The sequence below is a fragment of the Mandrillus leucophaeus genome, unplaced genomic scaffold (genome assembly GCF_000951045.1).
Source record: "Mandrillus leucophaeus isolate KB7577 unplaced genomic scaffold, Mleu.le_1.0 Scaffold29, whole genome shotgun sequence".
In the NCBI taxonomy this organism is placed as follows: Eukaryota; Metazoa; Chordata; class Mammalia; order Primates; family Cercopithecidae; genus Mandrillus; species Mandrillus leucophaeus.
In genome coordinates this window covers 3440513-3454290 of record NW_012103031.1, presented here as the reverse complement: position 1 = coordinate 3454290, position 13778 = coordinate 3440513, and the positions used below count along the sequence as shown (strand labels likewise).

Genomic DNA, 13778 nt, shown 5'->3' with positions numbered 1-13778 from the left:
GTTGGGGGGAAACCCGGGTGGGGGACTTCTGGTCTGTCCGGAGCCCCCACGGGGGCCATCCACGTGGTGGGATTGGGGGCTGCCGCCAGGCCCTGGCCATTGCCGACCTCTGACCTCCACGGCTGCCCCATGTCCGCAGCGGTTCTGGCCCCAGTGCTGTCCCTGCACGTGTCACGTCCAGCGGGGCAGGACAGCGAGAGCCTGGTGGCTGGAGTGGCAGTGGCCCGCCCACGGGGCGAAGGAGTCAGTGCCGCCTCCGGCAGAGGTGCCCCCTAAGCTAGGTTGGGGGACGCGTCTCAGGGTGGTCTAGGCAAAGTGTCAAAGGTCACCAAGCTCAGGAGGCATTGGGGGGCCGTGAGGGGCATGAGGCCAGAGGAAGATCTAGGGGTCAGGGTGAGTCGCCCAGGAGGAAGGGGGCACGGGGACAGGGACAGGTTCCAGAGGTCTGTATGAGGTAAAGCAGGGGCGTGGGGTGGGGTCAGCCCATGGCTAAGCGTGTGAACAGAAGGATCTCCAGTCGCGGAGCGCCACCCCCTGCCCCTGGTACCATTGTTGTCAGCAAGTAGGAAGCTGCCGGGGACGGCACCCCAGAGGGTCCCCTGGCCATGTGGGGGTGACCACAGAGTGTCCTGTGTTCTGGATTTCAGCTCCAAGGGCCTCACCTCCCTGCCGCCACCTCCTGGGACAGCCAGTCCAGGGCCATGAAGACCAAGAACCGGCCCCCGCGGCGCCGGGCCCCGGTGCAGCACACAGAGGCCACCCCTGGGGAGGGGACGCCAGAGGGGTCCCTGCCGAACCCGGGGCCAGAGCCGTCCAAGGGTCTGCGAAGCCGGCCGGCGCGGGCCGCAGCAGGGGCGAGGGGCGAGGGCGGGCGCAGGCGTCCAGGCCCCTCGGGACCCGGTGGCCGTCGTGACAGCAGCATCCAGCGGCGGCTGGAGAGCAACGAGAGGGAGCGGCAGCGGATGCATAAGCTCAATAACGCCTTCCAGGCCCTCCGTGAAGTCATCCCGCACGTGCGCGCCGATAAGAAGCTCTCCAAGATCGAGACACTCACACTGGCCAAGAACTACATCAAATCACTGACGGCCACCATCCTGACCATGTCCAGCAGCCGCCTCCCGGGCCTAGAGGGGCCGGGCCCCAAGCTCTACCAGCACTACCAGCAGCAGCAGCAGCAGCAGGCGGCTGGGGGCACGTTGGGGGCCACCGAGTCCCAGCCCCAGGGCCACCTGCAGAGGTACTCCACCCAGATCCACAGCTTCCGAGAGGGCACCTAACGCCCAGCCCTGGGTGGGGGTGGAAGTGGCCGCGGCTGCCTGGCCTGCTCCTCCCAGCCCCAGTCCCTCCAAGCCGCGAGCCCCAAATGGGCGGGGACACCCCACAAGGACGCGGCCTCAGCGGTTCCATTTTCCCCCGAACATTCAGCCATTTCCCTGGAGCAATTTTTCCTGCCCCACTGGGGACCAGCGAGTGGCCTAGTTGAGGCCGTGGCCCTGGAGAGCGGCGTGAGGCCCAAGCCTTTGGGTAGGGCCCAGGCAGATCTGGATTTTTCATTGAGCCAGGCAGTCTCCTTGAAAAGGAGGAAAAGTTGAAAAACCTCCTTAGCCTTGGCACCAACGATTCTTCACCCTGACTTCCTCCAGGGCAAGGGGAGATCCCAGGAAAAGGGTTACCTGCAGGTTTTCCGAAGCCAAGGCCCTGGCAAGGGACCCCCGCCTCCAACCTTCATTGTAGGGCTACATGGGGCCTGGGCTCAGCATCCGCATTTGGGGTAAACTGAGGCCGGGGACAAGTGTGGCAGAGCCCAAGGCTGCTCAGGGAGTGGGGCCAATCTGAGATGGTTGGAGCTGCCAGAAAATCTAATCAGATGACCTCAAATTCATCCTCAAAGGTTGAATAGTGGGGAGGAGCTGGAGTCTCTTCCTCCCTCCTCCCGAGTGGGGGCTCCTGGATGTGGTGACCCCAGGCTGTGCCTGGTTGTGGAGGGTCTGGGGCAGGGTGTGAGGGGTGCTGTGGAGCTGGAGCAAGAGACAGGGCTGGGTGTTCCTGGTGCAGCCCTTCTGGGCATGGGAGAGAAGCCCCAAGGCCCTTTCTTGCCCCCCAAGAGTGGCTCTGAGGCCTCCTGCTCAGCCCCGGCCCGCGCAGGGACCAAGTATGCCCCACTCCAGCCCCCGCCACCGCCATTACTTATTCTCACTGATGTGGGGTTATCATATAATTGGCACCATGCTGTGTCTGTAGGACATTACGATGTGCTTGGGTCCTGGTCTGAGTTGGCAGCCCGTTGGGTCTCTCTGCCTGGTGGAGCCTTGGGGTGGCAGGTATATCCCTTCCCCCACCCAGGTACTTCATCCTCATGGCTGGGCCTGGCGGTTTGGCACGTCTCTGCCGCCCCAAGCCCAGCTTCCTTCTGCTGGGCGTTCCTGCCCCACTGGCTCTGCCGGACTTGGCCACTTGGCTCTCCCCTCCCTCATGCCTCTGCCCAGAGATGTCCTGAAGGCCCTCAGGGCCAAGCTGGCCCAGGGATGTGGCTGCCACAGCTGAGACCAAGGGCCCTGGTTGGCCCGTCCCCACCAGGTGGCCTTGCCCTCCCCAAGATGGGGGTCGTGGTGCCAAAGGCTGCATGTACCGGCAGGCTTGGGGTCACGCCTAGCCACGTAGGGACACAGGTACCCTGAGTATCTGGCATTGGCAGCTTCAGACCTGATTTTCCTGGTCAGGGCCCCTTAAGGTGGCCCGGGCACGTAGGTCTCATTTCGATGAGACTTTATCAGAGGCCTGGTCTGGTCCTGGCCCTACCGCCCCAGCTGCCCTTCAGCACAGCTCGGGGTGGGGACTCCGGGATGCTGGGTCTGCCCCTTGGGAGGGGGCAGTCTGGAAGGTCAGGGTGGTCCACCACTGTGGGCTGAGATTGGATGCAGGTGGGAGCTTGGGGCAGCGAGAGCTCGGGGCTCCCCTGCTGTGGGACACCTGCCCAGCGGGGACTCAAGATGACAAAGACCTCACCAGCGGGGGTACTCAGGTGCCACAAACCTGGCAGCTCTTGTTTCCGGCTGAGCCATGGCCAGAGCAGGGCTCAGTCCGCCCCTGAACTTGCTGAATGGACCGAAAAGCTGAGCCCGAAAGCCCAGAAGAGCCTCGGTCCAGGAGACGAAGACTGGACCCGGTGTCTAGCACAGCCCAGGGCTTCCCGGGGGGCAGCAGGAGGGCCTGGGGGTCACCGCCTTCAGGACAATGGCCTCAGTGGCTCTTTCTGCCCTGAACTGGCACCCGCACCTCCTCTGCTTCCTAAAGGGTGACCTGGGCAGAGCAGCCAGTCCTTCTTCCCCTGAGGCCAGAGGGGACACCCTGTGGCCACATCACACAGGATACTCAGTAGCCATAGTCTCGCTTCGGGGTGTCCAGTGTTTCGAGGAGGAGAGGGGACAGGGGCCAGGCCCACTCCCTTGGCCCTCCTCTTGGACCCTAAGGCCAGGCTGGATCCTTTTATCCTGTGGGGAGCCCCTGCCTCGGCCATCGGGCTGAGTTCCCTCAAGTCCCCGCATAAGTGGGTGAGAGACCCACGCGCCGTCCCCCAGGGCTGTGGACGCACCCACCCTTCGGCAGACAGACGCCCTGAGAGCTCCGGAGGCGCGATCCCCATCCCCACCCGCGGAGAAGCCAGAACCGCGATTGTTGCGCCTGGGAAAACCCAGCCGGAGCCGCACGGCCCGTGCCCCCGCTGTAATTGTGCTGAAAATGATTCTCAAATGACCCAAACTGGCTCTTATTTTTTCTAATGGCCCTCTCAAAGTATTCATGAAATTGATGCTGTGTCATAAAACAAAAAATAAAAGATTTCACGGCAATGTCTGCTTCAGGCACGTGGGGAACCACACGTTTTAATCAATCAATGTTATCGATAAAAACACCAGGGCATGGACACTCCAGGGGAAATGTTTATTGAGTAAAGCATCTGAGGAAGTGATGCTGGGCAGGTAAACAGTTGGTGCTCAGCAGCGAGAGGACGCGTCGCTCTGCCGTTCTGCAGGGTGACGCCCTCCCCGTACCTCACTGAGAGCCACGTGCAGACACAGCAGGCCACAGCAGAATGCACAGGTCACTGTTGTAGGGGAACAAACCGTAATGCCCAAAGAAAACCTGATAGAGAAATGTAAACAGACAGGACAGGGTGGTTCCAGGTGGCCGCCACCGTCAGGACCTTCCCGTGATTGATCTGAGAGCTTCCCAGCCGGCGGCACTGCGACCCACTTCCAGAAACACCGGAACACCAGGTCTCTCAGATGCCGGCGGGCGGGGCCCCAGGGAGACCTTTCTCAGCATCAGCTTTTGGGTGACAAACCCCATCTTGTACAAACACAACGGACCCCCTGCTGACAGTGAGACCAGGACCCTAGGAAGGTCAGGTGATGGCACAGTCATCCCCTCTCCAACCGGGCAGAGCCTGGGGTTGGGCTCTGATGACCTCCCGGGCAAAGTGTCCAGGTGGAGGAAGCAAACCCCCAAATGGGGCACAGAGGGATAAAAAGCAGCTGAGAGGCCGCTGGATGGGTCGGGGCCACTTGGCCGATGCTTTCTGCCTCGCCTGGCCGGGCCGGGCTCTCGCCACAGGATGGAGCGTGACTGTGCGCCCTGCTCCATGTGCAGGATGGGCTGAGGGTCCGTGTGCACACCCCATGGCCACCGCTGACGGACACAGTCCTGCTCCCCGCAGAAGCCTGCAGTCTGCACCCCCTACAACATGATCTGATCCAAGAAGCCCCTGTCCGCCAGCACGTCTGGGGAAGGGGCCGAAAGGGGGTTGGTGACGGTGACTGCGCACACGGACACTGCCTCCAGCCACGGGGCAGCCTCTCATCCTCTCCCAGCCTCCTGTCTGGTACCCCGGCCCCCTCAGGGAAGAGAACATCCCATCCAATCCCATCTACTCCAGTGTTATTTCCAATCTGCTGTCTCCTTCCTTCACTTTTTTTTTTTTTGAGATGGAGTCTCACTCTGTCGCCCAGGCTGGAGGGCGTCGGCACGATTTCAGCTCCCTGCAGCCTCCGCCTCCTGGGTTCAAACGATTCTCCTGCCTCAGCCTTCCAAGTAGCTGCGATTACAGGTGCCCGCCACCATGCCCAGCTAATTTTTTTTTTTTTTCGTATTTTTAGTAGAGATGGGGTTCCACCATGTTGGCCAGTCTGGTCTCAAAACTCTTGACCTCAGGTGATCTGCACACCTCAGCCTCCTAAAGTGCTAGGATTACAGGCGTGAGCCACGGCGCCCGGCCTCCTTCCTTCACTTTTGAAATGAAAGCCTCTTTGCAAGTCCTGCTCTGAGAAATGGTCACTGCATGTGGTAAAGAGGCCCTGAGCCCCACAGCCGTCTCGCTTGGTCAGGGGTGGCGGGGCCCGGGTGCTGTCTGAGATGCCGGCTCAGGCAGGCTCCATCCTGGGCTCTGCTGCCCCAGGCCCGGTGTTCCTGGAGGGCTCCAGATTCTGGGTTCTAGTCCTGGAAAGGCAGGAGGGAGAGGGGAAGGGAAGGGTGGGAGGCCCCTCCCACCCCATGCCCCACACCACCAGGGCTCCTCGCAGACGGGGACATGTGCAGGAGTGTCCGTGGAGCTTCACATTTCGGGGCCGTCTCAACCAGTGCCTGTGAAGTGGCCGCAGCCTTGGGGCCAGGTTCCCTCCAGAGTCCACCAGGGCGACATCGCTCTCACAGTACACACTTCAGCACAAGAATGGCTCAGTCTTGATCGCCCAAACCGGGCACCATCACTGCATCTAGGTGCGTGGGGGCGCCTCAGCAGCAGACGGGGCCATGGGTCTCTGGCGGGGCACTTGGCTCCTGCTCCTGGAACGAGCTCCGGGGGGCCCTGGTGGCATTGGCCCGGACAGAGATATGGTCCCAGCCTCCCTGGAAGGAGAGAGCTGTGTCACCAGGGGACTCAGGGACTCCAGGATCCTGGAGGGGGGCTCTGCCTGGGGGCCTCCCTCCAACCCAGACCCCGGGTCCCAGGGGACGGTCCCACAGGACACAAGGTGACCACACAGCCCCAGACCATGGCCCCCGCTCACCCCGATGCCGTAGTCCCAGCCATGGCCCTTGGGCTCGTGGGGCTGCACGCCCGTGCGATGACACACCGTCCCCCGGCTCAGGCTGTGGCTGCCCTGCACTTTGTTGGCGATCACCCAGACCTGGAGCACACACCCCATGAAGCTCTCAGCCCCAGCTGCCGTGGGACGGCTGGACATGGGATGGGGGAGACCAGAGAGGGAACCAGAGCACCCCAAGCGCCCGATACCCCCTGAGCACCCCCACCTGGTCCAGAGGCCCCACGGACACTCGACACACGTTGTTGGACACGTGCTCCCAGCTGGAGCCCTGCGGGTAGCTGGGCGTGATCCCCTGGCGATACCACAGGTTTCCTGGGGAAAGAAGCAGTGAAGATAAAGAGAAAGACCTTCCTGGCCCCTCCTGCCCGTGCGGCCCAGCAGCCAGTGGCCAGGCCCCGCTCTAACCACTTCAGAGTTTGGGAAGCTGCCGGGGAGGCAGGAGGGTCCTGGCCCCTGAGTCAGGGCCACAGCCTCCTCCACTTCTCCACACTCTGGAGCCTGGGCTGCAGCCAGTTCTGCCTTCTGCACACTCAGGGCGTCCCCCAAGCCTCATAATCGCCCTATTGTGCTGGGCACGGCCGGCGTCCTGATCCTCTTTCTGCTGAGGCAGAAACTGTGGACAAGGGAAGTCCTAGCCAGAGCAATCAGGCAAGAGAAAGAAAGAAAGGGCATCCAAATCGAAAAAGAGGAAGTCACGGTGTTTCTGTTTGCCCATGATAGGATCAAATACCTAGAAAACCCTAAAGACTCCTCTAAAAGACTCCTAAGTTTGACACATGAGTTCGGGAAAGTCTCAGGTTACAAAATCAATGCACACAAATGAGTAGCACTGCTACATGCCAGCAGCAACCAGGCTGAGAATCAAATTAACCCCTTTTACAACAGCTGCAAAAAATAACACAAAATGCCTGGGAATGTATATAACCAAGGAGGTGAAAGATCTCCACAAGGAGAACTACAAAACACTGCTGAGAGAAATCAGAGATGATAGAAACAAATGGAAATGCATCCCATGCTCATGGATTGATGCGTATGGGATGAATCAGTGGAAAAATCAGTATCATGAAAATGACCATACTGCCCAAAGCAATCTACAGAGTCAATGCAATTTCTATTAAAATACTGTCATCATTTTTTACAGAATTAGAAAAAAAAAATCCTAAAATTCATATGGAACCCACAAAGAGCCTGAATGTCCAAAGCAATTCTAACCAAAGAGAATGAATCTGGAGGCATCACAATACTGGACTTTAAATTATACTACAAGCCTATGGTAACAAAAACAGTATGGTGCTGCTATAAAAACAGACACATAGCCCACCCCCCGCCAATGTATTATACACCAGTTGATACCTAAGTAGTTTTTGGGGATGATATATTACTTACACATTTTCTATGTAGTAAATAGGTACGTGTATGTGCGTGGGTGTGTATCTGATTACTTTGTTGGAGTGATTCGTATGGTTTGGAACTGTTTGGGCCAAGTTTATGCAAAAATCTACATTTTTGAGTAAACTCCCCATGACTAGAGTAAGTTTCCCCAGTATTTGAGAATTCTTCACTTCCCAAAGCTGTACAAACATCAGATAATCAATATTTGTAAGGATCGATAATGTAACTTATAATGAAATTGCTTTCTCAGTTATTAACATTAACTGGATCGTCTTCATGTAGCCTTATAACTCATTTGTGCTATTCCATTTTCCTCTGTTCCTTTTATTTTCACTTCCCTTATAATGTTAGTCTCTTTGTACTGATTTCTGAAGAGTTCATTTATGATTAAAGAGGATAACATTTTGTCTAGAATTGTAAATATGTTTTTTCTCATTCATGTTACTGTGGTGTTTTATTTTTTTGGTTATACAGAAGTTGTAAATTGAAATGTAATCTTGTTCTGTTTTATGAAAAAAAAAAAAAAATAGACACATAGACCAATGGGACAGAAGAGAGAACCAAGAAATAAAGCCAGATATCTACAACCCACTGATCTTTGAGAAAGCGTACAAAAGCAGAAACTGGGGAAAAGACAGTTTATCCAATCAGTGGTGCTGGGAAAACTGGAAGTCGCATGTACAATAATGAAACTGGATCTGTCTCTCTCACCGTGTTAAAAAATCAACTCAAGATGAATCAAGGACTTACATCTAGACCTAAAACCATAAAAATTCTACCAGAAAACCTAGGAAAAGCTATTCAAGGGCTTTGCCTCGGCAAAGAATTTCTGACTAAGATCCCAAAAGCAAATGCAACAAAAAGAAACATACATAAAGGAGTCCTAATTAAACTAAAAAGCTTCTGCAGAGCAAAAGGAGTAATCATCAGAGTAAAGAGACATCCCACAGGATGGGAGAAAATATTTGCAAACTATGCAACTGACAAAGGACTAATAACCAGAATCTAGAAGGAGTCAAACAAATCAGCACACACACACACACAAAAAACCAATAATCCCATCCAAAAGTGGTCAAATGACATGAATAGACATTTCTCAAAAGAAGACATGCGGCTGGGCGCGGTGGCTCACATCTTTAATCCCAGCACTTTGGGAGGCTGAGGCGGGCGGATCACCTGAGGTCGAGAGTTCGAGACCAGCCTGACCAACACAGAGAAACCCCGTCTCTACTAAAATACAAAATTAGCCGGGTGTGGTGACATATGGCTGTAATCCCAGCTACTTGGGAGGCTGAGGCAGGAGAATCGCTTGAACCCAGGAGGCAGAGGTTGCAGTGAGCCGAGATCACACCATTGCACTCTAGCTTGGGCAACAAGAGTGAAACTCCATCTCAAAAAAAAAAGATTTTTTTAATGGTACATTTTATTTTTTATTTTTTAATTTTTATTTTATTTTATTTTTTGAGACAGAGTCTTGCTCTGTCACCCAGGCTGGAGTGCAGTGGCATGTCTTGGCTCACTGCAATCTCCTCCTCCCAGGTTCAAGTGATTCTCTTGCCTCAGCCTCCTGAGTAGCTGGGACTACAGGCACTTTGGGAGGCTGGCACTTACGCACCACCACACTTGGCTAATTTTTGTGTTTTTAGTAGAGATGGGTTTCACTAAGTTGGCCAGGGTGGTCTCAAACTCCTGACCTCAAGTGATCTGCCCACCTCGGGCTCCCAAAGTGCTGGGATTACAGGCATGAGCACTGTGCCCAGCTAAAGGTACATTTTAAAATAACTGAAAGAGGGCCAGGTGTGGTAGCTCACGCCTGTAATCCCAGCACTTTGGGAGACCGAGGTGGGTGGGTCACCTGAGGTCAGGAGTTCAAGTCCAGCCTGGCCAATATGGTGAAACCCCGCCTCTACTAAAAATATAAAAATTAGCCAGGTGTGGTGGCCTGTGTCTGTAATCCTAGCTACTTGGGAGGCTGAGGCAGGAGAATCGCTTGAACCCAGTAGGTGGAGGTTGCAGTGAGCGGAGATTGCACCACTGCACTCCAGCCTGAGAGACAAGAGCGAAACTCCATCTCAAAAAAAAAAAATAATAATAATAATAATAACTAAAAGAGTATAATTGGATTGTTTGTAACTTAAAGGCTTGAGGGGATGGATACTCCCTTTCCTCTGCTGTGATTATTATGTATGGCATGCCATATTATGTATCAAAACATCTCATGTACCCCATAATATATACACCCACTCTGTACTCACAAAAATTAGTTTTTTTTTTTTTTTGAGATAGTCTCACTGTGTCATGCAGACCACGTTGGCCAGGCTGGTCTCGAACTCCTGACCTCAGGTGATCCGCTGGCCTCAGCCTCCCAAAGCGCTGAGATTACAGGTGTGCGCCACCATGCCCAGTCAAAACATTAAAAATTTTAAAAAAGAGCAACTTGCCGTTCTCATCCAGGGCATACACCGACGTCTGCCCCACGGACACCTGCTTCAGCCTCTGTCTTGGCGGGGATGGGATGTGGTACCAGCAGTCACCTGAGAAGGGGAGGCTGACTCAGGCACACGGCCACCTCCTGCTTATGTGGGCCAGGTGGGGCTGAGGGCCTCGGTCCCCAGCTGCCTCTCAGATGTGGAGCCTGGTGTCAGCTGTGGGCCACACAGAGCTGAGCCGTGCGCTGCCATCCACCCAGCACCATGCCTGGAGCTCTGGAAGCCGTGGCGGGCTCTGATGGACTCATCTCACCAGCGCAACACAAAGGCTTCCAGGGCAGCTCACGGTGGAGACCCAGCCTCAGGGGCTGCCCCTCTAACCCATCCCTGTGTAGAGGGCAGCTGAGTACCAGTGTCCCCGTGTTGGATACTGGACATCTGGAGAAAAACAAGCCAGCACAGGCCGTCCTCCCAGACGGCCACTAGAGTGGTCACTGTGGAGTAGACCCTGCAGGGCCAAGACACAGGGGCCACCCTGGGAAGGGCCAGGCAGGCCTGGCTCCGGCTGCCCCATCGCCAGGGTGACCACCTCCCAGTCAGTCCCAGAGAGGGGGGACACGGCTTCTGGGGGACCCTGGCCCAGAGGGGATGTTCGGCAAACGTCAGCTTGGACGGAAGGTGAGCACTGCAGGGGCTCCTGGGGCGCGGCACTCACCGGCCGGCTGCGAGGGGTACACGGAGCCCCGGTAGAAGGCGGAGCCGTCCCTTGCCACGGCCCACACCTGGTAGCAGGCCCCGATGGAGATGGAGGCGAAGGGCTGGTCAGTGCCAACGTGCAGCCAGGAGGAGCCCTGGGGACGGCGAGGAGGGGTGCTGAGATCACCAGGGCCCCCACCCCCAGGGCCCCACCTCCAGGCCCAGCAGAAATGGGCCTAGCGGTTGGGCAGCACGGGTGGCTGGGGGACAGCCGGGAGTCACACAGCCCCACCCAGCCTGATCTCGGTGCTTGTTGAAATTCTGGGCGTATCTCATCCTCCTGCGAGCAGGGAAAGCGCCCCTGTGGGCGTGTGCACCTCACCGCGGTGCTGACCACCAAGGACCAGGTGCCAAAGAACCACGGTGTCCCCTGGGCCCACCTCTGTCACCCCCGCCCCACTGGCCTCATTCCTGGGCCAACTGCCCCAGGGCACAGGGACCCACTCGGACCACAGGCAGTGTCCACTGGTCCTAGGGGCTTGTCCTGAGCAGGGTCCCAGCCCAGCTGGACTCCAGAGGAAGGTCCTTATTGCAGGAAGAATCTGGCCCCGGCACTCACCGCGGGGTTGAGCGCCGACACGCCCAGGCGGCACAGCACATCCCCCTTGTCACTGATGGCCCAGAGGGCAATACTGTGCCCGCTCCGCTCGGCATCCGGGCTCTCCGGGATGATGGACACGTCCCTGAGGGCGATGGGGGGCACCTCCAGCCAGGGCCCGCTGGTCACCAGCTTGCATTTTCTGTACAGTGGAGAGCGGACACAGCCCGGGGACCCCAAGGTGACCGCCAGGCTCCAGGGCCTCTCCCGCTGGAGCCAGGAGGAGGAAAGCAGTCAACCCCGGGGTGGGTGGAAAGAGGGGCCCAGAGGTCCCCCCCTCCCCCCCCCCACCCCACCCCACCCCATCCCCACCCCCAGCCAGGTGGCGTTCTCTGTCCAGCTTACAGGTGGAGCGTGCCAGTGACATTTCTCTTATTTGTTCATGAAAACAAACTCTTCTGAAACCAGAGAGCACTGCGAGCCTGCGGGCATTTCCTGGGCTGACATTTACTTAGATTCAGCTTCCCTCTTCACCCTACTCCCCACTGCTTCTTCCCCTGGGACTGAGGTCAGAGGCCAGATGTGGCCCGGGGTGCAGGGAACCAGAGCTCCCTCAGGGCTGGCTCCTCCAGGAGCCTGACTGTGACAGTCACCCTGCAGCCCTGCCTCACCTGGCCCAGCACCTCCTCCTCACAAAATCCTTCATCGTTTTGGACCCATGGTATGAGCTGCAAGGAGGAAGAAGATGAAATCAGGGCCACTTCATGGAAGTTTCTGGAAAGGGACCGTGCACGTCAACATTCTTGTTCTACCCGTTACAGGGCATGGGGACTGGGTGGAAGCCATGGACGGGGTTCAGAGGAGGAGGTGTCACCACGCGTGGCTCTTGGGAGACGCTTCCTGGCTGCCCCGGCAGGGTCAGGGCTGAGTGCAGCCCCAGGGACCTGCAGGGAGGGCCTCCTGGGGGTTGGGGCCTCCCAGGGGCTGAAGGCTCCCTGGGGAAGGGGGTCCGGTCCTCTCTGGGGCTGGAGCATAGCAGTCACCTGTCAGGGGTCAGGCTAAGAGGACTCAGCCCTCCCCTCCCCAGGCCCCGTCAGAGCCCTTTTGGGGAGCAAGAGCTCTCGGTCAGGGTGAGGCCCGAGGCTGAGGGGAGGGTGGTCCAGGAGGCCTGGCTGTGGCCGACGGGATGGTCCTGGTCTGCTCAGAAGCCACCTGGCTCTGGCCCCAGCTCAGACTGTGCTGGCTGCATCTTCCAACAGGCTGAGGCTGTGCCATGAAGGGTCTGCACACACCGTGCACCTGCGCCACCAGGGTCCAGGGCCTCGGGACGGGGACTGCATCTCTCTGAGGGGCCCACGCTGCCCTTTCAACTGACATCTCGTGTTGAACCCCCATCACTCAGGGCCTGGCTCAAAGCCCCCAAGAGCTGACCCTGCGAAGGCTGTCGAGGCCACTCGCCCTCCTCAAGCCCCTCAGTCTGGTGCCCCGGGTGCCACCATCTGACCCTCCCAGAGCCCGTGCCTGGCACAGCAGGGATGAACGTGGCATGGGGGAGCCATGGCGCTCCTACCCGTGCCATGCACAGAGGCCAGAGGTGCCATGCGTGCCGGGAACAGTCTCCTGGGCCCCTCCCAGCCCCTCCGCTGGCCCCTCCCCCTCCAGTAGCAGGGCTGGCACCAGGGGTCTGCTCCTTGGCCAGGTCTAGGGGGCAGGGTTCAACCTGGAAGAGTAGTGAGGACGGAGGCCACACACTCCAGGGCCCTGACACTCAGGACCTGGCCCGAAGGCCCTGTGCAGGGAGAGGCTTACGCAGGGAAGTCGCTGGCGTACTGCCACCCCTCCTGGTCCGTGCCCCCCGGGACGCTGAAATCCACGAACCAGTCGGAAACCTGGGAGGAGTGGGTCAGTGAGGATGGGAACCCCCAAATCCAGATGGCAGTCAGAACACTCGAGGAGGGGCGAGGAGGGGTGGGAGGGCGGATTCCCAACCCCCCAGGGGGCAGCGGGGCCTCACCCAGGCCCACTGCAGGGACGGGGGTTTCGTGCCAGCCTTGGTGCACTCCTGCAGCCCCGAGGCATCGCTCCACATGTACCGGTCCGTAGGCAGACCCCTGCGACAGGACAACAGGGCGGGTGACGAGGGAGACTGGGGAACCAACCGGCTCACTCAGACACCCCCATAACACCCCTGGTGGCAGCACCACACGGAAGCACCGAGCTCCAGTCTCAGAGCCAGCCGCCTCCAGACGCTCGCACTCCTAAGAGGTGACAGCCCGCTGGGCACGGCGGCTCATGCCTGTAATCCCAGCACTTTGGGAGGCCGAGGCGGGGGAATCACCTGAGGTCAGGAGTTCGACACCAGCCTTGTCAACATGGTGAAACCCCGTCTCCACTAAAATATAAAAAATTAGCCAGGCGTGGTGGTGGATGCCTGTAATCCCAGCTACTTTGGAGGCTGAGGCAGGGGAATTGCTTGAACCCGGGAGGCGGAGGGTGCAGTGAGCCAAGATTGCGCCACTGCACTCCAGCCTGGCAATAGAGCAAGACTTCGTCTCAAAAAAA

At 58.0% G+C, this 13778-nt stretch overlaps 2 protein-coding genes across 2 annotated transcripts in view; one reads left to right on the top strand and one right to left on the bottom strand.

Annotated features, from left to right (window-relative positions):
* The first annotated feature begins 651 nt into the window (after positions 1-651).
* Positions 652-1351, top strand: BHLHA15 (basic helix-loop-helix family, member a15). Its single transcript, XM_011985809.1, has one exon. The coding sequence runs from the start codon at positions 702-704 to the stop codon at positions 1275-1277; it is 576 nt and encodes a 191-aa protein (XP_011841199.1). The 5' UTR covers positions 652-701; the 3' UTR covers positions 1278-1351.
* A 2499-nt stretch (positions 1352-3850) lies between these two features.
* The window catches only part of TECPR1 (tectonin beta-propeller repeat containing 1), a 60554-nt gene continuing 50626 nt past the window's right edge, over positions 3851-13778 (bottom strand). The window contains exons 17-25 of the mRNA XM_011985808.1: positions 13231-13327; positions 13026-13105; positions 11888-11944; positions 11238-11418; positions 10638-10773; positions 9935-10027; positions 6307-6413; positions 6063-6182; positions 3851-5901 (exon numbers count right to left, since the gene is read on the bottom strand). Of these exons, the coding sequence (XP_011841198.1) occupies positions 5788-5901; positions 6063-6182; positions 6307-6413; positions 9935-10027; positions 10638-10773; positions 11238-11418; positions 11888-11944; positions 13026-13105; positions 13231-13327 (985 nt within the window). The 3' untranslated portion in view covers positions 3851-5787. The remainder of the gene's footprint in view (positions 5902-6062; positions 6183-6306; positions 6414-9934; positions 10028-10637; positions 10774-11237; positions 11419-11887; positions 11945-13025; positions 13106-13230; positions 13328-13778) is intronic.

Bases quoted from the DNA above. Each gene is read 5' to 3' on its own strand.
- BHLHA15 (XM_011985809.1), top strand. From the start codon at position 702: ATGAAGACCAAGAACCGGCCCCCGCGGCGCCGGGCCCCGGTGCAGCAC.